The sequence below is a fragment of the Prionailurus bengalensis genome, chromosome A2 (assembly GCF_016509475.1).
Source record: "Prionailurus bengalensis isolate Pbe53 chromosome A2, Fcat_Pben_1.1_paternal_pri, whole genome shotgun sequence".
Lineage (NCBI taxonomy): Eukaryota > Metazoa > Chordata > Mammalia > Carnivora > Felidae > Prionailurus > Prionailurus bengalensis.
The window spans coordinates 64,857,788-64,879,984 of NC_057348.1; the positions used below are offsets into that span (position 1 = coordinate 64,857,788).

General features: G+C 50.8%; 1 protein-coding gene across 6 annotated transcripts in view; it reads right to left on the minus strand.

The window, feature by feature from the left end:
• The window catches only part of COBL (cordon-bleu WH2 repeat protein), a 276,897-nt gene that overhangs the window by 56,825 nt on the left and 197,875 nt on the right, over nt 1-22,197 (minus strand). For 4 of the 6 annotated variants that reach the window (XM_043588468.1, XM_043588469.1, XM_043588467.1 and 1 more), the window contains 2 exons: nt 9,593-9,731; nt 5,678-5,851 (listed from right to left, as the gene is read on the minus strand). In XM_043588468.1, the coding sequence (XP_043444403.1) occupies nt 5,678-5,851; nt 9,593-9,731 (313 nt within the window). The remainder of the gene's footprint in view (nt 1-5,677; nt 5,852-9,592; nt 9,732-22,197) is intronic. The other 2 variants (XM_043588470.1, XM_043588471.1) reach the window with 1 other exon arrangement.

A 22,197-nucleotide genomic window follows, 5' to 3' on the forward strand; every position in this document is an offset into this window, starting at 1 on the left:
TATCCTCTTAGCAGCTAAAAAGATTACGAGGAAACCAGGCTCTTTAGTCTCTGGGTACCAAGTGGGCATGTGCTAATGTTAGGAGTTCCGATTTCCACTAGTTCTCTGGTCTGCAGAAGCAGGAATTGAGAAATGTAGGCGGAGGCCAGGCGTGAAGTGGCCAGTCCGGCCTTCAAAGTGTCCCCTGAGGAGGGCAGTTCCTTGGTCATTTCTGACTTTCAGATGCTTGGCCGTGCCGTCTTTCACCGTCAACTTCATCTCCGCCATTGGCTCACGGGCCTCTCTCTGCTCCCACTCACAACGTGCCCTCTGCTCTTCAGATGGCAACCACACCAAGGGTCATGACCTGAGATGGTGGATACTGGGGGCCGTTTGTGCAGCGTGCCTCCCCTCTACGTCCAGTTAACAGAGTGTTGACAAGTGACTTCCACATGCCAGAGAAAGTTGACCCTTTTCCCGGCTGTCGGGTTGGGCTTCCATCATCTCAGGTGATTCTGTTCTCACCAGAGACTGGTCAGCTACTCTCCCCAGCTGTGGTCAATGAGACATAAGAGTAAGATCCACAGTTGGGGGGCTTCTGGGAAAGGTTCCCCCTGAAACCATTAGAAGACACGGTCTCTCTTCCTCCTCTGAAAATTCTTGTGTCTGGATATGGTGTGTGGAACAGCCAGAGCCCCCTCAGTACCAGCCCAGGCAGGAGGAGGTCGACCCCAAAGATGATTTAGAGAGGATACTGGTTGGCCCTCAGTCCCTGATGACAACTTTAGGCTTCACTGAAGTCTGGGGTTCCAGCTGAAGGAGATGAAAGTTTCCCCACACTGCGGAGGAAGGCTGGAGAGAGGTTTCTCTTCCTTTGGGCGTCTGTTGTCACAGAACACACTACCTCAAGAAGCAGAGCCTTAACACAAGAAGCATTAATTATCTCCAATTTTCTGTGGGCACAGCAGGCTGGTTGCCTCTGACAGAAGGTCTCTCACAAGGCTGCAGCCAAGGTGCCACTGGGCTGTGGTCTCAACCATGAGGGAGCTTCCAGACTCACTCCACAGGGTGTTGGCTGGACTCAATTCCCATGCTCGGTGGGCTGCGGCCCTCAGTCGCTCACTGGCTGTTGGCTGGAAGCTCCCTCAGTTGTTTGCCACGTGGGTCTCCTCACAGAGCAGCTCTCAACATGGCGGCTGGCTCCCCTTGGAGTGAGCGAGGCAGAGAGGGTATCCAAGATGGAAACCACAGTTGTTGTTTTTTAACCTAACCTCAGAAGTGACAAGTGACATCCCACTACTTCTGCCATATTCTCTTCTTTGATGTCAGTCACTGAAGTCAGCCCGTGTCCAAGGGGAGAGGGTTGTACAACGGGGCGCATGCGGGAGGCGGGGACCGTTGGGACCCACTTTAGCGGTATCCACCACACCACTGAAGGCATCCTAACAGGTAGGCCAGAGCAGGAAACAAGAAAGTGGCGAAGTCTGGGTTGCTGACCGCTACTGAAATCCTCACATCTTCCTCAAGTACGACCACGAGTGTGGATGAGCACTGACTCTACGGAGAGTACCCCACAGACAGAGCGGAGCAGGGACTGGATGCCCTTGAGCCCAGAAAATATCTTAGTTCGATAAAGCTAATCGAACATTGAGTGTCATCGTAGTGTGATACTTAGGATCGACAGCGAGACTTATTCTGGTATGTTCTGCGACTGAATCTATGCTGTGTGTCGGGCATCATGTTGAAGAGTGGATACAATAGGAAATAAGACCGGTGCAGCCTCCGAGTGGTTAGCAAAGCAGCACATTCAAGCGCGTGTAATACAACGTGGGGAGGAAACACCCAGATGGGGGAGAAATCTGGACTGGAGGGGTGGCTTCCTGAGGCGGTGGTGGGGTGTGTTGAGCATGCCGAGTTCACATCAACCTGACCCCCACGCGGGGTGTACCCAGGGGGAGCCGGGGAGCGGGCTGGACACAGGTGGCCTCTGGGAGCCAGAAACACACGTGAACGAATGTTCACCACTCTTCTGCCCACAAACCATACATTGGCTCCAAAAGAGTGCAGGGGTCACAGTCAAAAGCGGCATCGACCCAGACCACAAGGTCTCCTCCCGGTGGCGTGGCTGCAGGCGAATGCGGTTTTCGTGGCCGTGTGTCACGTGCTGGTGGCACTTAAGCACGAAGACGGGAAACGAGGCATCCAGCTCATTTTCAGGTCGGCTGGGGAGGCTGGCAGTGGACGGGAATGTGGCGCCAGCCAAGCATGAGGACGGAGATCACGCCAAGACCCTACAGAGGTCAGGGTCGGGGCTAGGGAACGGCCGGAACAGAAGGTTCTGGAGACATCAGAATGAAGGGCAGTGCCCTGGAAGACCCATTTCACATCTTCTTGCGCTTTTCCCGTGTACAGACCATCATCTACCGGCTCTTTCTTTTTATCCATGAAGGCTGGATGAGCTCACGATTTTCAACAAAATGCATTTTTTGTCTTTCTAACAACCCGAGTGGACTATGCTCTGTGTTGTAGAAACAACAATCATCATGCAAAGCCAAAGGATGCCCCCGTGGGGGGGGAGGGTTCTTGGTCTGGTGGCGAAAACAGCATGGGGGTGGACGGAACCAAGACTGAGGGTCAAACATACTCTAATGAGGATTCCTGCTGTACCCATATTGCGGTAAGACCCCGGGCCAGGGATGGAAGTCCTTCTGACTCAGTTTCTCCCAGGGACAGAACCTACCCCCCGTGCTGCGGTGGGGTGTCACGTGAGTGAGGTGTCACATGAGATGCCTCGTGGACTGCCCAGCCGTCGTCGGTAGTCAGGGTCCGTCTCCACCAGGAGCGTATCGTTTCTTTCACAAGGAACGTGCATCTGACGCCGAATGCAGGAGGAAGTGGACAAGAGCTTGTGGCCGGTGTGAAAGGGTCTATACGGAGCTTCCCTCCACAGCTACGGAGAGTCAGAAATCTGGGCGGCTCAGTTGGTTAAGCAACTGACTCTTGATCTCAGCTCAGGGCACGATCTCAGTTTGTGAGTTCGAGCCCCAGCGTCAGGGTCTGTGCTGACGGCACACAGCCTGCTTAGGATTCTCTCTCTCTCTTTCTCTGCCCCTCCCCTGTGCGCTCTGTCCCTCTCTCAAAATAAATAAATAAACTTACACACACACACACACACACACGAATAGCCTGAAATCTAACTGGAAGAGTAGGTAGCATGTAGATGCCTGCAAGGGGTGCAAACGCGCACCCAGTATTCACGTGCTAACAGCCGTAGCTCCCTTGAGACAAGATAGTGCCCCAATTTCAACATCTTGTGAAAAAATAAGACCGAAGACAACCAACGATTTGTTTTCCTTAACTGCTCTGAACTCCTGAACCAAAGAAGGCCAGGTTGCGTTCTGCCTGCTTGGGTAGGAGATCTCAGGTTTGTTTTTTTTTTCTTCTTCTTAATACAGTACTTTCTACAACTGCTTTAATGTTTATTTATTTTTGAGAGAAAGAGAGAGAGAGCGTGTGTGCACACGTGTGTGTGCAAGGGGGGGTGGTCAGAGAGAAAGAGGGAGACCCAGAATCCGAAGCAGGCTCCAGGCTCCGAGCTGTCAGCACAGACCCCGACGCGGGGCTTGAACCCATGAACCATGAGATCATGACCTGAGCCGAAGTCGGACGCTTAACCGACTGAGCCCCCCAGGCGCCCCAGGAGATCCCAGGTTTTACTGCTATAGAAAATGGGCAAGAAAGTTCTGGTCATTAAGTAAAAGAACAGCTCTGAGTTGGATGCCCCAAGTTCTGGTGCAGGAGCAGCCAGGACGGGAACAGGGAAGAGGAGGAGCATGTGCGGAGCCCTGGCTACCTGCAGGCGCTAACACCCCACAGCATCCCCGGCCCCATGCCTCCTGTCCTTCCTCACTCTTTTAGTGACATTTCTGTGGCTGCACGGGAGGCGAAGAGAAGGGCAGGGAGTTAGGAATGGTGACCGGAAGGCAAAGGAGGCTCTGATGACCAGGGTCTGGGGAAATGAACGCATGGAGAGAATATTCCAGAACCCCAGCAGAAACGGAGCCGTGAAGCAAGACGGTGAACCTCATCTCCTGTCTGTTGCCTGCCGACTCCTTTGGAAAGTCTGCTAAGGGCAGGGGCGGGGAAGGATTCCACAGTGGGAGAAATCTTTCGTCCCCAAGCCTGATGCCCGCCTTTGTAAGCAGCCCCCGCCCCAGATCCTGCCCAGCGGTCTCCCCAGCAGAGCGCCCTACGAGCACAGGAGGAAGTGAGAGCCCGCTGGTTAGCATCAGTTCCGACGTGGGGAAGCGCAGGAAGCCTGACTCTCCCATCCTGGGTTGGTCTCGTGACCGCTCCCTGGTTGCTCACGGGCTGTGTTCGGCTTTGTCATTTTTTCCTCAGCTACTCCTCCCTCACCGGGTCCCCCACGGATGAGAATCTGTGCGCGAGGACGGCAGCCACGGTGTAGACCACCAAAGCCCACGGCCTTGGCACGTGGGGCTCAAGATCTCTTCAGAGACGGCACAGCTCCAGAGTCATCTGCGCCTCAGCTGTTCTCTTTCTGACTGAGAATGTGTCATCCTTTGTTTTTTAATGCCCTGTAGAAAGTGCTTGCTTCCAGAAGCATGTCCAACGTCAAGAGGATCAAATGTGTCTGAAGGATGGAAAGGCAGTATTTGTAAAGAAAGAGGAAGTGAATCCGGATGATTTTTCCTACAGGAGTAGGTAAGTAATCCCGCCATCCTCTTCTTTACCCAGAAGCTGGCAGCGAGTTAATCGTCATTTCCAAAGAAGACAGAGAAAGATCAAGCGGTCCCACGGCAGGAGAGTATGAACTTCCTAACCGGAAGGCTGCACCCACCCACGGGCACCGGCCGCTCCCTGGGCGGAAGGCAGGGTGACACGGGGCTATTACGAAAAGGGAACGCGCCTCTTTATGACGAAGTCTCGCTACCGGGCTGGGGCATCCTGAAAGGGGCGAGCACGGGCTTGGTGGGCCGATGACGCCATCGGAACACAGACGGTTGAATCTATAAAAGGACTCCCGCGTCTGGAGGCGGGAGTGCTGTATGCAGTACTTGCTGAAGTCCTAAAGGAATCTCGGGCGACAGGGAAGAAAGCCCGATCTCAGCCAGGGTGTGACAAGAGGTAGAAAACAAGGAGACTTTCATTCTGGCTATTGCTAGGCGGAGCTCAAGCTGCTTCCCCTTCTGCTGCCTCAGTTTCCCTTTCCACACTAGTACTGCCTGGCCACTGACCATACGATTCAAAGGACCTGGTTTCGAACGTGGCTCTCCTCGGCGCTCACGGCTGGCCGGAGCGAGCTTCACAGCAAAATCACAGACGTGCTGAGCTGGGCTGCGTGGGCTCCCGCTCTCCCCAGACACTGCGAGGTTGGCTGTCATGCGGGGAACGGTGGCTCCTAGCAGACTGTCTCCACCCACCCGGTACGATTCTGGCAGAGGTCGGACCCCAGGGTGAGTGGTTAATGAGTTACGCCATTCTTTCTTTCCGGGGCCCTGCATAGCGTTCAGAGTGCATTCACTGTGACGTCGGACACACCACATCGAGCATTTGGAAAGAAAAGCCAGAGAACAAAGCCACAAACACCCCGAAGCAAGAATGGAAAGTCTGGAAACACAGCCCTGACACGGGTGACCAGAGCACAGAGTAGGGAAAGGAAACGAGAGGCACGTACGTGTGGGTCTCGGGTCGGGGGCCTCGGAACCAGCACTTTCCCCAGGAAAGCCGAGAGGCTCTGCCACGTCTGTGTCAGGAGGAGGGTAGGGCGGGGGTGGGGGGAGCACTAACTGGGGGGGCCCCCGAGCAGTGCCTCTGGGAGGCTTTTGTGGCACCTGCCGTCGTCCAACACCTACATGGAATCAACGGGGGTTACTTCAGAAGGTTAAGCCGAAAGACTCTGCCCTCCAGCGGGGGACACGTGGCATCATTCCCCCAGGCACCAAACACAGCCTCATGGCACCAATCCAGACACACCCAGCACCAAACCCAGCCACACCCGGCACCCAATCCAACCACACTCGGTACCAACGTCAACCTCACCTCGAGCATCAAATCCAACCACACCTGTCATCAAGTCCAGCTACACCCGGTGCCAAAAGTCAACCTCACCAAATGGAACCGCACCTGCCAACAAAATCCAGCCACGCCCCGGGACCAAATTCAAACTCGCAAGGCATCAAATCCAATCTCACTCACGCTTCAGAATTTTACACACGGTGTCCTCGCCTTGGGCCAATCTGGTGATACCTTCTTGTTGGCCGTGTGTTTCTGGCAAGCACGACTCCTCTCCGATGCTGGGCTTGAAATTATTCTTAAAAGCCCCCTCGGCAGCTGCGTTAAGTTAAAAGGAACTCCTTTTATTCAGGTTGGTTTGTATTAGGTTTGCGGAATTATCTTTCAGCTTACTTTTGTTACTTTTACCGATTAATTCTTGCAGATCGAAGAACCACTAATTCAGCTCACGTCTTTAAGCCTGTTTATATCCTCAATCTCTTCCATCGTTTAGGGTAAGAGTCTTCAAACTTTATTTGAAGAGGGTCCCAGGGCGCCTGGGTGGCTCAGTCGGTCAAGCGTCCGACTTTGACTCCGGTCATGATCTCGTGGTTCGTGGCTTCGAGCCCCGTGTCGGGCTCTGACAGTGTGGAGCCTGCTTGGGATTCTCTCTCTCTCTCTGCACCCCCCTCCCCGCTCATGCTTTCTCACTCTCTCAAAAAATATATAAATAAACTTAAAAAAAATGAAGAGGGTTGTGACTTGGGCAAAGTGTTCGGGGTGGCGTCGTGCTCCATCTTACCCTGGAACCATCAGGGCATCCCTCTCTGCTCTTGACACACTGGGCATCCACCTGCCATTTTATAGGAAGATGATTTTCTTTTGCTACTAAGATTTTTGAAAGTCAGTGACTTAACAGAGCCATATAAATCACTTGTGTAGTAAGCCATGCTTCCTAGGATTTCTCTTAGAAACGTTTTCTTCAAGCTTTAATGTCTGAAGATCTTTTTTTAAATGTTTGTTTATTTTGAGGGAGAGAGACAGAGTGAGTGAAGAAAGGGGCACAGAAAGACGGAGAGAGAGAAAATCCCAAGCTGACTCACACGGTCAGCACAGAGCCTGATGTGGGGTTTGAACTCACGAACCGTGAGATCCTGACCTGAGCCGAAACCAAGAGTCAGACGCTTAATCGACGGAGCCACTCAGGCACCCCCAAGCTTTAATGTTTAGGATCATCTTGTAATGAATACATTCTGTGTTTCATGACCATCATCATATTATTAATAAAAAGATTAAGAAATATAATTTCTTCATCAAGAGATATATCCAATCTCTTGATTACAGTTCTTCCAACGTGGAAAAATACGGATGTCCCCATAGCTAGACATCACTTCTCCCTTCCAAGTGCAAAGAAGCCACGATCGGTCTGGGTGAGAGCTATCTGTTTGGTCCAGGTAAGTAACGTTAAACGAGAGGGCGTCCCCCTAGGGCGACACACATAGGAGGAAGAGGCTTTGTGCCGGAAGCTTTTCTACTGGAAAGCTTATTTTTGTTTGCCAAGAAATTTGGGTCAGACTCAATTCCAGTAAAATAATACTATTTTAGTGCAAGTTCTAATTTTTTCCCCCTTTTATATCTAGATATCAGAATAGAAAGATGCTCGTGTGTGTGTGTGACTGGACAGGGGCTACTTTAAAGATTTTGACCTGTTAACGTAAAGCCTAGACTTTGGTTCAAAGAGCGGCCTGTGGGCGGCTAGCGTGCTGTGAGTTCATGGGGATTGCTGACGGGGACACAAGTCTCACTGAAAACTGCCACCATGACCTCTACCACCCTCCTGAGCTCCCAAAGCAGCCAAGGTCCCTTTCAGTAGGAAGGGGGCTTCTGGCTTCCTTCTCCACCTTCACAAACCAAAGTTCACGGATGACAGACAGAGACAGAGAGACGAGTAGTGCATCACTGCCGTCCATAACTCCTCTTTGAAACACGCTCCTCGCAGGGGAGCTGTCCCTACGGTTTTCATTCGGCAAACACCCGCCTCCCTCTCCTGTGACACCCGTGGGCGCTGGCTGCCTGCCCACACCCGGGCCAGGTCCTCCAAGCATCAGGCCTTCAAAGCTGAATTGGGGGGGCCCTCCCTTGGGTTGAAACGGGGTGTCTGGCCTGGAGGCTGGCAGGGCTCAACCACAGCCACACCACCACTTAGAGTGGACGCTTCCTAGGGTTGTGACAAGGGACTGTACATCCGAGCTGTCATCCCTTTACGGCAAGAGTGGGTGAGAGCTCGGGAGGGAGAATGGTGGTCTCGTCATAAAAGAGGGAGACACCCCAGATTTATTTCGAGGAGCTACTGATCATGTGCTCTGCGAACAGGACGGTATTTTCCTTTGGTAAAAAGAAAAAAGACGGACGTGAAATATAGGTTACTGGTCCTTAGAATAACCACGTCTCTGGCTGCGAAAGGCTAATATCAGAAGAGAGGTATTGACCAGGGGGAAAAAAAATGCTACAAACAGCCAAGTAGCTCGTATTGGAGTTTGGGACACTGATGATGCAAGCACTTATCCTTGGGGGGCTTCTTTTTGGGGGCCACAGCCATTAGGTCAAGGCCAAAACACGAGGGTGCTGAGTAGAGTGAACGGCGTTGGGCATGGCTGTCGGATGGCCTCTGTCGTGAGCTGATCCTCCCATGATCTCAGGAAACCCCCACTCTTCCTTTTCCTCCATAAATGAAATAACAAACACGGAATGGTTTTAAAATTACATTCACCAGGGGCGCCTGGGTGGCTCAGTGGGTTGAGCGTCCGACTTCGGCCCAGGTCAACGATCTCGAGGTTCATGGGTTCAAGCCCTGACAGCTTGGAGCCTGGAGCTGGCTTCGGATTCTGTGTCTCCCTCTCTCTCTGCCCCTCCCTGCTCGCGCTCTGTCTTTCCCTCCCTCTCAAAAACAAACAGACAGTACAAAAATTTTAAATTAAATGAACTATCCATGGCTAATAGAGCTGGAGACCCCGGTCCCTTCTCTCTGTGCCACCTGTAACATGAGTTGGTGGCATTTAATGATCTAATAGGTCTCTCTGCTCACAGATATTATGGTTCCATCCTCTTTCCTTTGGGTTCTCTTTTCCTCAAAAAGTATCAGGGTCTCTGCTACAGATATAAAAGGGGAGATCAATTTCAAACAGGGTGGTCAAGAAATTACTACACTGTTGTCAACTGATCTACGAATTTCCTGGGGACCAGAGGCCTTTCGAAACAGCTTCCATGGACGTCATCCCAAGAACTTTACATCCTTCCATCAGGGAGACACGCATCACACACGCACACACACACGCACACACATGCACACCCCGCTCGCTCTCTCCCGAGCTGCCTCAGCCATCCCCCACCCTCTCCGCCCCCTGCCTTCCACCTGCCTCCACGATGCCCGGAAAACAGGCCTTCGGGATGGATTCGCAAGTGTTTATTTCCAGACTTTCTTTCCTTAGCATAAATGTTTCCCCAGTTAACGCCCTCGTGGGCGAGGCGACTGCAGGGGTTAAGGGTAGCGCTAACACTCCACGCAAGACAAGACTCGGACGCATGCGGACACACTCACCCGTGGCGCTCTTCCTGTTCTCCTCCTGGTCCTGAGTGCGAGGGGGCACCAGGGGGCTTGGCGGCGGGGGCTGCGGTGGAGGGGGCGCGGGCGCCCGCCTCTTCTTCTTCTGCAAGTCAATCTGTGACCCCAGAGATACCTGGGAAGCCCAAAGGAAGGCAACGGTGAGCGTCAGGGTGTCTCTGTCAGGGGGCAGCGTGCATGGGGCCACGTCACTTGGAGAAGCTGGCCCGTGTGACGCGGGGCTCGAAGGAGGGTTGGCAGATTGCCAGACTCCTTCCTGGGGCCCCTGGGCAGGTGGCGGATGCCCCGGTGTGGGGGTTCGCCATGCTGTCCAGGAATGGTCCTCAGGCGGCCCAAGGATGCTCAGACATCCCCAAGACCCGCCCCGCCCCCCGAAGCATGGGGAGCTGGGGCTCTGCCCCGTGTTACCGAGGGATTTCAGGCCAGTCAGGGGACTTGGTAACCTCCCCTCAGCATAAATATGAGAAAGGGGAACCCTCAGCCCTTAATTAAATGCAAAAGAGAACTATTCCTTCTGGAAACTTTACCGGGGCCACCCTGACTTGTACCCTTGCAGGGGGAGAGCAGAAGGGGACGGCTCAGGGCTCCCTCTGCCCTGACTTCCACCTGCTCTGCTGCCCCTGCATGTTCCCGAGCCGCCAGGACTAGTAACCGTCCACGGACTGGCCACCCCTGGACCAGCAGTGACAATGAAGTTTGTCAGTGTGCGGCTCCTGGCGCCAGCCTATGGGACATCCAGCTCCCGTGCGCGCAGCGCAGAAACCTGGATCCCACCAAACACTTCTAACATCGCCAAATTCACAGCTCCGGGAGGCTGTCAGTCCTGGGTGGGTCTGATGGTTGAAGGGACGCTCTTCTAGTGTGTGAGACCTTGTCCGCTGACTGCATTTCTTTGTTTGGAAAAGACTACGGAATCTGCTCTCTTCGTCATTACGGAGTTTTCATGCGTTCATTCTCAGCAGTGAAAATTGGTTGAGACAACCCTGCGTGTGCAAGTGTGGAGTGTATGCAAAAGGATGACCAGGAAGACCCCATCTCTACCTGTCCCCGCCCGCAGGGGGCTTCTGCTGAGCTGCTTCCAAAGGGTCCCTAGGGTTCAAGGGCTTGCCCTGGGAGGGCTGCCTACCAACCCCACCCCGCTGTGATACCTGCTCTATGCTTGGTGCTTCCTGGCGTATGAACCTGGGTCCCCAGTGCGTGTTCCAGAACTCACGACCACGGAGGGAAATTCATTCCTATTCTGGGTCGGGACTGGTGTTTCCTGGGTGTGTGGGTGTGGGCACGTGTGTGTATAAAAAGTCTCCTTTCAAATTGTTCTCAGTAATATGCAATGTATCGCAACATAAGATTTTTTTATTTTTTGAAGTTTTTAAGTTGTTATTTATTTTGAGAAAGAGAGAGTGAGAGTGGGGGAGGGGCAGAGAGGGAGAGAGAATCCCAAGCAGGCTCCGTGCTGTCAGCACAGAGTCAGATGCGGGGCTTGAACCCACGAACCGTGAGATCATGACCTGAGCCAAAATGAAGAGTCGGATGTCCAATCGACTGAGCCACCCAGGCGCCCCTCGCAAGGTAAATTTATAGTTAAAAATTACATAAGCAAAGGAAGGGGGAAAAAATCACTTCATTAAACACTCAGATAAACTACCAACAGTTAGCAGACATTTTTCTGGTCTTCACTTTTTCTTTTAAAAGTCAGAGATTATCCACCCTTCTACTAAAATATACCATAACCACCTCCTGTACCTTTATAATTCTCTAACGTATTTTCTGTAGAACATGGAGACGAGGAAAAATCGGGTCATGCCACGAAGCTCAGAGTCTAACCAGCTGCCCCTGGTCCATTGACCCCAGCCCAGCAGAACTCCTTCAAACTCTTCTTTCTTTTGACATTTACTGTGTTTTTTATTTTTTATTTTAATTTTTAAAAATGTTTTTATTTATTTTTGAGAGAGTCAGAAAGAGACAGAGCACGAGTGAGGGAGGGGCAAAAAGAGAGAGAGAGAGAGAGAGAGAATCCCAAGCAGGCTCCACACCATCAGCACAGAGTCTGACACGGGGCTCGAGCTCACAAACTGTGAGATCATGACCTGAGCAGAAGTCGGATGCTCAACTGACTGGGCCACCCAGGTGCCCCTACTCTGTTTTTTAAAATAATAAGCTTATTCTGCCATTTCTTGACTTTTTTTGTGCTAGATACTGGCTTTCTGCTTCAGAAGATGAGGAGTCAGCTCTTTGAGACACATGCCCAGACCTACACGCATGCTTAATGGCTCTCCCTTGATCTTTCCAGAAATTACAGCACGGGATTAAATCAACATTCTCTAGTTCTATATATCTAGTTTTAATAGACAAAATCCCATAAAACAGAAATCTTCTTCAAGACGAGGCTTCTCCAGCTGAGACATTTCATGTGTATGTTGACAACATTTTCTTTCTAGATCATTCCAGATAAGTGATTTGTTTTCTGAGCTTGATAAGTGATTTGTTTTCTAACCTTGTTTCTGGGTTTCCTGGAAATGGCCTTTCCTTTACTTGGCTTTTTTTATCCCTGGTTTCCTGGATCCCATGCCTTTTTAAAAATGGACTTCCTCGCTGTAGTGGGGCATGGCCTCAGTCAGCTTCCGGAGGCAAGATGTGAGTGAGGTAAAAAAAAAAAAAAATCTAAGGCTGTTCCTATTCTGTTACACTGAACAGCCAGTTATAGATGCCTATGGAGAGGGATCTAGGCTGGAAATAACAGACTCAAAATCCTGAGCTGTTACTCTACTGTCTCCTAGCTTGCAATCCCCAGGTCGCCATGGTGGCTCTGTCTTCTCTCAGTGGTCTTCTCCCTCTGCGAGCTCTAAGAACCCTCTCTCGCCCCTGGAGCCCTGACCTGTACAACAACATGGCCTGGGCTGGAGTCCTTTCCAGCCTTGTCTGGGGCCTCTGTGGGAGCCCTGAACTCTCTAACTCTCCACTTTCCTACCCAGTCATTGACGACAGTGTTGAAAGGCGTGGAGCCTTGGTTCTGGTACCTGGATTTCTTCCTTTGGTGTTGACAACAGTTCATTAATGAATCGCGATGGTTCAAATGCTGTGGATTTGCCTACATGCGTTATTTGTGAGTTCACTCTTCTCAATGTCCTTAATTTTTAAAAGACAAGAGGCTTTTTAAAAAATTCCTTTGTTAAAATTCTTCATTCCTTTACTTACACCTTTAGTTAGCCAGCAAGCAGGTGTTGGTTTCTTATCCTGTGACAGGAACTGCAGGCAATTTGAAGACGTGTAACTCTCCTGACCCCACGTTGTTCACAGTCTAATGAAGAAGACCTAATTCTCTAACATTTACATGATCTCCTAGGCTGGAAACACCACCGTTCAAAGCTGTAGTTTGGGGCTTACTTGGGTACACGGTTCCTTCTGGGAATTCATGTTGATGAGCTGGGGCCCTCTAAGCTCCCACTGATGTCTGTATAATAATGACACGTTCCAGAATTCTGCTGAGTGTCGACATCAAGGTGGAGATAATTGGAAGGGAGGGGCAGGGAAGCATTTCTGGCTTACCCAGTCTGGAAAAGCAATTCACCTGTTGCAAGAAAGTTCTGGCTCACTGCTTGTTTCAAGCTTTGGGGAAGCATCGAATTCCTGGAGCTTTGCTAACATGGTCTAGCTTCAACACCACGATCCCTCTTCCCAGAGATAACGGCAGGCCACTCGACAAACACCTAGTTCCCAGACACAGAGCCACGCCTGATCAATTAATTAAGCTAATGCATTTGAAAAGCATTTGTCAAGCTCTGAGACCACTAATCAAGACAAGCTCTGATGGGCAAACATTTTTTCCTCAGGAGCTTTCAGGAGTTTTAAGGGGTTTAAACAACAGTGTTCTAGTAGACGTACCTACAGAATTCAAGGAAATATTATTTATATTAGCAGCAAAGATTTGGTAAACATTTACTAGGGTGCCGACTGTACCTCACATGACTGCCTCAAAACAGAGGTCGTTTTCCTTTGTCTGTCTGGTAAAGAAGACACTGACGTTTATGGAGGAGTAAGTTTTCCATGGCCACACAGCTAATGAGTGGACAGAATTGGCACCTGACCTTGCTCTGGCCCCAAGCATTCCCCGGGAGAAGTAACTCGTGCGATTTTGAATGGAAACGTCATCCCTAGGAGTCCATGAACAAGGAAAGCCCATGGGGTTCCCACTGTCCCACACGGCAAAACATCCACACGGCAGGTGGACTGCAAACCAATTTGTGGCACAGTGTTGCTTCAGAGAACTTTTCTTAGACCTGATGCACATCTTCTGCACATTCTTCAAGGAACACGTGAAATACGGCGCCGCTCGCTCTCTGAAGCCTGTGTGTGTCCTTCTCTCCCACTTAGAACCAGGGTGCGTGGTGGCCACTCTGGGTGGGTCAGTGCATGGCAGCAAGGAAGCTTTCCCCATAGTGGAGCCTGAATCCTGCAGCTCCTGGTCTTTTTCGAAAGCATCCATCCACCGTGGTTTCTTTGGTCTCATGATCTCACTGTGCCGGTTCCTCGTAAGCAAGACCCGGAGGTCAGAAAGCGTTAAGGGGAGGGGAAGTTCTGATTTAAAGACAATGGGTGTGACTCTCACCATGACACACAGAGCCTCTTGCTGCCACCCTGCTCTGGCACCTTGCTTAGGGCATGGCACTTGGTAGGAATGCAAGAAACAGTGATGAAATGTGCTTCCCACATTCCTTAGATTCCATAGATTCCTTAGAGTCCATAGATTTGAGGGTCTATGTTACAAAATAAAATTAGTAGCATTCAGTACCCTGTAGCCATTTATGTGTTCATCCACTCTTTCCTTCTTCCTTCCTTCCATCCATCCACCCACCCATCTATCCATCCATACACCTATCTATCCATCTACCCATCCATGCATCATCTACCCATCCACCCACCCATCTATCCCTCCATCCACCTATCTATCCATCTACCGATCCATCCATCATCTATCCATCCATCCATCCATCCATCCATCCAGACACATGGGTACTTGATGCAAAGCTCCATGCTAGGCACATACCAGTGAGGGAAGAAACACCAGGTGTATTTCTTCCAGCCACACTGAACTGATGCCTCACTGTGCTTGGCAGTGCTATCCTTAGTCCCTGTTTCCTGCCTTTCCCAGAATGCCCTTCCTTTTCCAATGCTTCTGTCAGTCTTCTGCCCCTGCTGACATCTTCCTCCCTCTTCAGGAAGCCCCTGAAATCCCCTGGGGAGGTATTAATGGCCTGTCTTCTATGCTCCAGAAGCACTCGGCTCTGATACAAGAGCACTGTCCTTTTTCCATCCTCTGCCTAGTCCAGCTGGCTGTCCGCATGCCGGCTCCCTCGTGACGCCTAAGCTCTGAAAAGGAAAGGGCATGTCTTGTAAGTCTCTGAATTTCCACAATCCCTAGCCTAGTGCTTTTGCACTTGAGGCATCAATGAATGTGTGTTGAATACTAGAAAGGCAGGAGTAGATATTCTACATAAATGCGTCACGCTGTGGAATGAGTTATAAATATTCCTTAACAACGAGAGCCCGCAAGTCCAACATAGCCCTGGCCCCATATCTCATTTCTCTTTTATGCAAAATGAAAATACTCTATTGTTTTGACATTGATTCAGATGAAAGTCATACAGGCTCACTGAAAACTGTTTGAATAATAGAGGGGCATATCAAGGGCTAAGTGAAAATCCTGAATTCTGCCCACAGGAGAGAACTTGTATCGTAGCTGACATACGTCTCCTCAGGCTCTTTTGCTGTATCTAGGCACTGAATCTCTACAAAACTGAGAGCACACTCTCGTAATGACAGCTGCTTTTGTCATCGATGGTGCTGTCCACGGCTGGGCGGAGGTCTCTCTGCCGTCCCAAGGATGGGAAGGGTCCACCCTGCGCGGACCGTGGCCCTCCAGGTTTGGCATTTTGGTTGTTTTCGACCTGTTGCTATCTCAAATCATACTGCGCTGAGCGTCCTCGCCCGTATCTTTTTTCAAACTTTGTCTATTCCCTTATGGTACGGTTGATACCGTTCCGTAAACTCACTGGCTCACACGCCATATGCTTTGGGAAAGGAACTGAAATCAGAATCTGGGAAGATATATCCGCCCTTCCGTGTTCACAACCGAGCTATTCACGGTAGCCAAGAGGTAGGAACAAACGTCCACGGACAGACGAACAGGTAAATTGAACATGGAGTATTCATACGAGGGGATAGGGCTCTGCCTTAAAAAGAAATATGCAAAGTGCAACAAGTGAATTATAGAGACGGTCCTGCACGGTTCCCTTCACGGGAGGCATCTGAAGCAGAGAAATTCTTCGAACCCAAGAGCAGGATGGTGGTCGCCAGAAGCCAGAGGGAGGGGCATTGGGCTGGACGACTCAACGGGCCTGAAGTCTCAATCAAGCCAGACAAGAAGCCGTAGCGATGTGCTGTGCACACAGCGCCCGCAGCAATAGAACGTCATATGCACTTAAACATTTAAGAGTGCAGATCTCACGGGAAGAACTCTGACACAATAAAATACAATCGAAAATAGAAATGCGATGGGCTCTGCCCCAGAGACCTTCGCCAAAGCGGTATCTGCTTCAACCCTCACCAACTGCCCCTTCTTCCCATTCAGCAAGTGTGGATACTGTTGTGCTGTGTTTTTTTTTTTTTAATTTTATTTATTCATCCTGAGAGAAAGAGAGTGTGTGAGCAGGGGAGAGGCAGAGAGAGAATCCCAAGTGGGCTCCACGCTGTCAGCACAGAGCCCGACGTGGGGCTCGAACTCACGAACTGTGAGATCACGACCTGAGCTGAAATCAAGAGTCAGTCGTTTAACCGACTGAGCCACCCAGGCGCCCCTAGGAGTCCTGGTTTTTAATGACTGTTGTTTATTTCTGTGCGACAGAGAAAGCGCCGGTCACTCTGTGGTGCTGGTCTCTTCTTAGTGATAGTCCCTGAAGGACATACATGCTGTGGACATTTTCCCCAGCTCGTCATGGGGTTCTAATTCCCTGTACTTTACTCTTTCATAATGTAAACATTTATTGGATTCAATCCGTCAGGACTTTCCCCCTTTTGGGGGGTTGAAGGTAGATTCTAACCCTGTGTCGTACTAAGAAATCCTGGGACTCAAGAATTCTATTGCTTTAGGTACTTTCCCAGTTTACTTTTAAAAAAATTTTTACTTTAAATCGACCTCGGCTTCACTTTGCTCCGTGCTCTACATGTTGTCCAAATGACTAAATTCGTGTGCAAAGCAAATGATGTCTGTGTCATCAATCTGCAGGTGTCTGCATCCCCGTATGACACAACCCAGTCATACCCCACCCAGGACTGGTGTTGCGACTCTCTTCCACAGAGAATCTGGCCCGTTGGAAATCGAACTCTCTGGAATCCAGATTCAAACCACGCGGGTCGGGGAGACCTGCTCATGTTTTGGACGGGCTTCGGGAAGACCTCTGGCCCGCCTGTCGCTGAGTTTACCTGATCTCTTCTCCACTCAGCAGTAAACCCCATGTATCCTGCGGACAGTCAATGTCAAGTCCAAGAATACACAGTGGTTGGTGATGCACTGTTGACATATCTCCCCTTCTGAACTGCAGAATTTCTGGAAAAGGGGTTCATACCTAAAGGGACACATCTTTCACCACTCAAGGCAGTTATTTCTTTACTGTGTTCTCCTTCTCTAGGGACACCAGGATGCCGACTCCTCAGTATGACAAGGTTGCTCTGGATTAAAATTTAAACCTACCCTTTAACCTCTTCCTCTTTAATATACTGATTATTACATGTAATTTTCCTTCAAGTACACTGGTACTTTTAACACGACCACCACAAAGATTATGAACCAGAACAGCCTAGAAAAGCATATCAACTTTGTTTGATTCACTTTGTTTGAGCCCTTAGTGCCGGAAACTGTCCTTAGAATGTCTGGGATGCTCACTAAATATTTGCTGAATAAGTGAGTGTTGCTACCAAAGCATCCATGTGATTAAAGCAATACTTTGTGTGTGTGCATGTGTGTGTGTTTGACAGGTGCCCACATCTGTGGACTCTGTGAGTATCACTATGTGTCAGACACTACGTTCACCACTGAGAATTAGGAGACGAGCAAGATAGATGGGACCTTGGGACTGGTTTATTGGAAGCATTGGGGATGATGATCCCATTTCTGGCTGAGGCCCCTGGGCGGATAGAGGGTTGCTCCTTGCCATGGGGAATACCCGTGGAGAAGCGGGTTTACGTGGAAGACAAGGCTGTCAGTTCTGGACACTTCCACAGGGCCTTCTGGTGGACATGAGGGAGAACACGCCAGTGCTCAACTGAAAAAACATTCACGGCAATGGCACTGACACCATGCCTGGAAGGAACCACCCAAGGAGAATGTCAAGTACATAAAAGGGATCACGGGGCACCTGGGGGGGCTCAGTTGGTTAAGCATCTGACTCTTGGTTTCAACTCAGGTCATGATCTCATGATTCATGAGTTCAAGCCCCATATTGGGCTCTGTGCTGACAGCTTGGAGACTGCTTGGGACTCTCTCTCTCTCTCTCTCTCTCTCTCTCTCTGCCCTTCTCACATTAGCTCTCTGTCTCTCTCTCAAAATAAAGAAATAAACATTAAATAAAGAAAAGGAAAGAAAAAGGGATCACGTATAACCCTGAGACAGTCTACCTTTCATGGGGCTGGTATAAAATGGAAGGCTCTGGAAGGCGGAGTTGGAGGAGGAAGTGATCATGATGACGATTAGAGGCCACAGAGCTCAGGCGCCTTGAGAATGGGGGGCATCTCCTGGGTGGCTTAGTCAGTTAAGCCTCCGACTCTTGATTTTGGCTCAGGACATGATCTTACTGTTCATGACTTTGAGCCGCCCATCAGGCTACAGTGTGGAGCCTGCTTGGGATTCTCTCTTTCTCTCTCTCTCTCTCTCTCTCAAAATAAATAAATTAATTTAAAAAAAGGAAAGAAAACAAGAATGAGGAGCATCTATTGGGAGGACGCATGAAGGGGAGCGTGGGAGCTGTCCCAAGGAGCACGGCGCCCTCACCAGAGCGGTGTGGAGGACCCCACTGGGTGGGCGGGCGGGCAGCATACGGTGGTCACAGCTGGGGAAGTGACCAGGGACGAATGGGGCAGCATGGGGACGGCGTGGACCGAGGGTGCGTTTGCTCAGGGCCTTCAGGGCTGGTCCACAGTCCACTCCCCAGCATCACTGCATGACTTCAAGGTGATTTCTTCCAGCCTCGCAGGCTTTAATGCCGCCTTTGTGCAGTGACTCCCAGATTTACAGTCACCCTGGACTGCTCCCTGGGCTCCAGAGCCAGACTCCTCACTGCTCGCTGACAAGGGCACGTGGTCGCGGGCATCTCCCTCCATCAAGAACCATGTCCTGTGCTTTCTCCCCAGACCTGCCCCTCCACCAGTCGCCCCTCCACGGGCGACTCCACTTGCTTGGTTGTTCAGGGAGAAGCTTCGAGCCTTGGGTAGCCCACCCCCTCCCACGTGGTGCAGATCCCTTCCAACGCCACGGCCACCACCGATCATCTGTCGCCTTGACAACGGCAGTAGCCTCTGGACGGGCCCCGCTGGGGGCACCCGAACCACATGGCGACAAGGTCGGCCACTGCTCTGCTCAGAGGCCGTGGGCACTTTCCAACTCCAGGTAAAGCGCCTTGGCTACTGTGCCTGATGTCCCAACACACACGGGGGTGCAGATGTCCCTGCAGGGAGGTTCTGTTTTCACTGGGTCCAGGTATAAACTCAGAGGTGGGATCGCTGGATCATACGGTCGTTCTGTTTCTAATTTTCTAAGGAACCCCCGTGCTGTCTCCCAGGGCGGCTGCACCAGTCTGCAACCCCACCAACAGTGCAAGAGGGTTCTCCCTTCTCCGCATCCCCGCCAACACCTGTGGTTTCCCGAGTTGTTGATTTTAGCCACTCCGACAGGTGGTGAGGTGGCATCTCATTGTGGTTTTGATTTGTCTTTCCCTGATGATGAGTGTTTCGAGCATCTTTTCATGTGCCTGTGGCTATGTGGATGCCATTCACAAAATGTGATCCAACAGGTTAAATAAAGTACGGTGGGCCTTTGAATAATGTGGGACAAGGCCTCTGACCCCTGCACTTTTAGAAATCCACGTGTAACTTTTCAGTCTCCACAACTTAACTACCAATAACCTACTGTTGACAGTGAGGCTCACCGATAACATAAAACAGTCCACGAACACGTATTTGGTATGTTATACGTACGATACGCTGTGTTCTTACAGTAAAGTAAGCTAGGAAAAAGAAAATGTTATGAAGAACATCGTAAGGGAGAGAAAATACATTCACAGTGCTGTATCAAAAAAAAAAAAATCCAGAGCTGTTCAAACCTGCATTGTTTAAGGGGCCACTGTATACTAACTAATCTTGAGGACGCTACAGTACGTGAGACAAGGCAGAGAGGGACAGATGTTATATGCTATGGCTTATCTGAGGAATCTAAAAAAGCCAGACTTGTCCAAACAGACAACAAAATGATAGTTACGAGGGGCTGGGGCGGGGGGCAGGGGGACAGAAGAGATGATGTGGGACAAATCTGGAACTAGCAGTAAATAAATCCTGGAGATCTAATGCTCAGTACACGTGTTATAGAGTACATAGGCAGCAATGTTATATATATTATAACCGTCACACCAGTGAAGGGACCAGATGTTTCTTATTCTCAGCACAAAAGAGCAACGATAATCAATGTGACGGGATAGACGCGCTAACCGTCGTTACGATGACAATCGTTACGGTGTATAAATGCATCAGATCAACGCATCGTACACCTTAAATTTACCCAATGTTGTATGTCAAATACATTTCCATTAAAACAATAAAATCCGGAGTCCTGACCATGCCAGAATCCCCTGACCCCATCATCTCAGAGTCCCCTATTGTACCATGCTCTGCCTCCAGGCCATCCCTATCTGTCCCCAACCTGCCCTCCCCCAAAGCTGCGTTCTGTCCCCGATGTCCATGGAGCCCAGTGACCGCCCCTGACAACTGCCTGCCGTCTGCCACCCCTTCTCACTCACCTGCTTTCTCTCACAGCGCTTACTCTGACGTTTCTGTGCACTTGTCTCCTGCTCTAGAATATAACCTCCTTAAGAAGAGTGGGTTTGTTTCCACTTGTGGCTCCTCCAGCCCCGGGACGGTGTGTGGCACAGAGTGGGTGCTTCATAAACATTGGCTGAATGAGCGAATGGAGTGAGTGAATGAGTGGATGAGTGAACAAATAAGTTAATGAATGAACGAGTGAACGAGTGGATGAATGAATGAGTGGAGAACGAACAAATGAGTGAGTGAATGTACATGCTGCTGGAGGAATCCAGGGGAGGAGGAAACGCGGGGAAGGGAGGTAAGGATAGCACAGAGGCTGGAGAAGTTCTCTGGGACGAGGGAGACCACGCTGGGGCCGGCGGCTGGAGGACCAGCCCCACCCCGGACGCCCCAGGCGTCGTCCCCAGTCCTCTGGCAGCCGACAGAATGCAGGAAGCAGGAGGGAGTGAGCTCTGAGGAGGGGAGGAAGCCCAGCCCCGAAACCCTGCTGTAGGCAGACACGCACGTGGGTCCCTGCGGACTGGAACTTGCACCTGCGGCAGCTCGAACCTGTAGGACGAGGTGACCAGGAGCCCAGGGTGTGGACCGCAGGGCTGGCCCTGCTCTGTACTTCTGGGCACGTGCAGAGATCATGCAGGAACGCAGACAGGTGGTGACGACGCTGGCCCCAGAGCCGTGCCTTTGGGTAAGGAAGGCTAGGGACAAGTAAAGGAAGGAGAGAAATCCCAAATCTGGGGCTTTGGGGCAAAGAGCGCGTGAGGGCCCAGGAAATCCCCAGACCCCGGCCTGGGCTGGTCGCACGGGCTCGTGTCTGTTTTGTTTGCCAGTGCCTGACAGTTGACTTAGCTATTTAGCGTTGACGTTCTCGAGAATGCTTCTCTTGCAAAGCAGCATCAATCTGCCCTCCAAGGGGGTACAGGACACCTGTTCCCACCATCTCTCTCCAGGTGACAGAGGCCTCGTGGAAAGAGCTCTAAGGCGTTAACACTAATGCTCGACTTCCCTTCTGGGAATCTGGGGAGGGTTCAAGGCAACAGTGGCATCATATCCTGATGTTGACAGGAAACACGTGGGAGCACGCTGTACCCTGCAGGGTTCCCCAAATCCCACCATGAAGAATACGTCCACCCTGGTCACCAGTGAAATGGAATATGAGATGCAGGGACTCACGATCTCAGACTTCCCTGCATTGTCTTCATTTCAAAAGTCTTTCTGTCCAGCGGTACAGGCCACCATTTCGTTTTTGGTCACTATACATACAATGATGTTGCTCCCGTGTGAGCAAATGACACACTTCATGGAAACTGTGTCCTGGTGGGTGCCATCCGGGTAAAGGGACGGGGCAGGATGGAACTGACGTGCAGCCACTGCACTCCTACTAAATTCCAAACAAAAAAAAAGGTTCTTCTAGAAACTTCCAAAGACCCAAGGTGCGGGAAAGTTTTACGTTACCGACTCCTGTTAGATAAACATGAGGTCGCCATACTTTTTTGGCC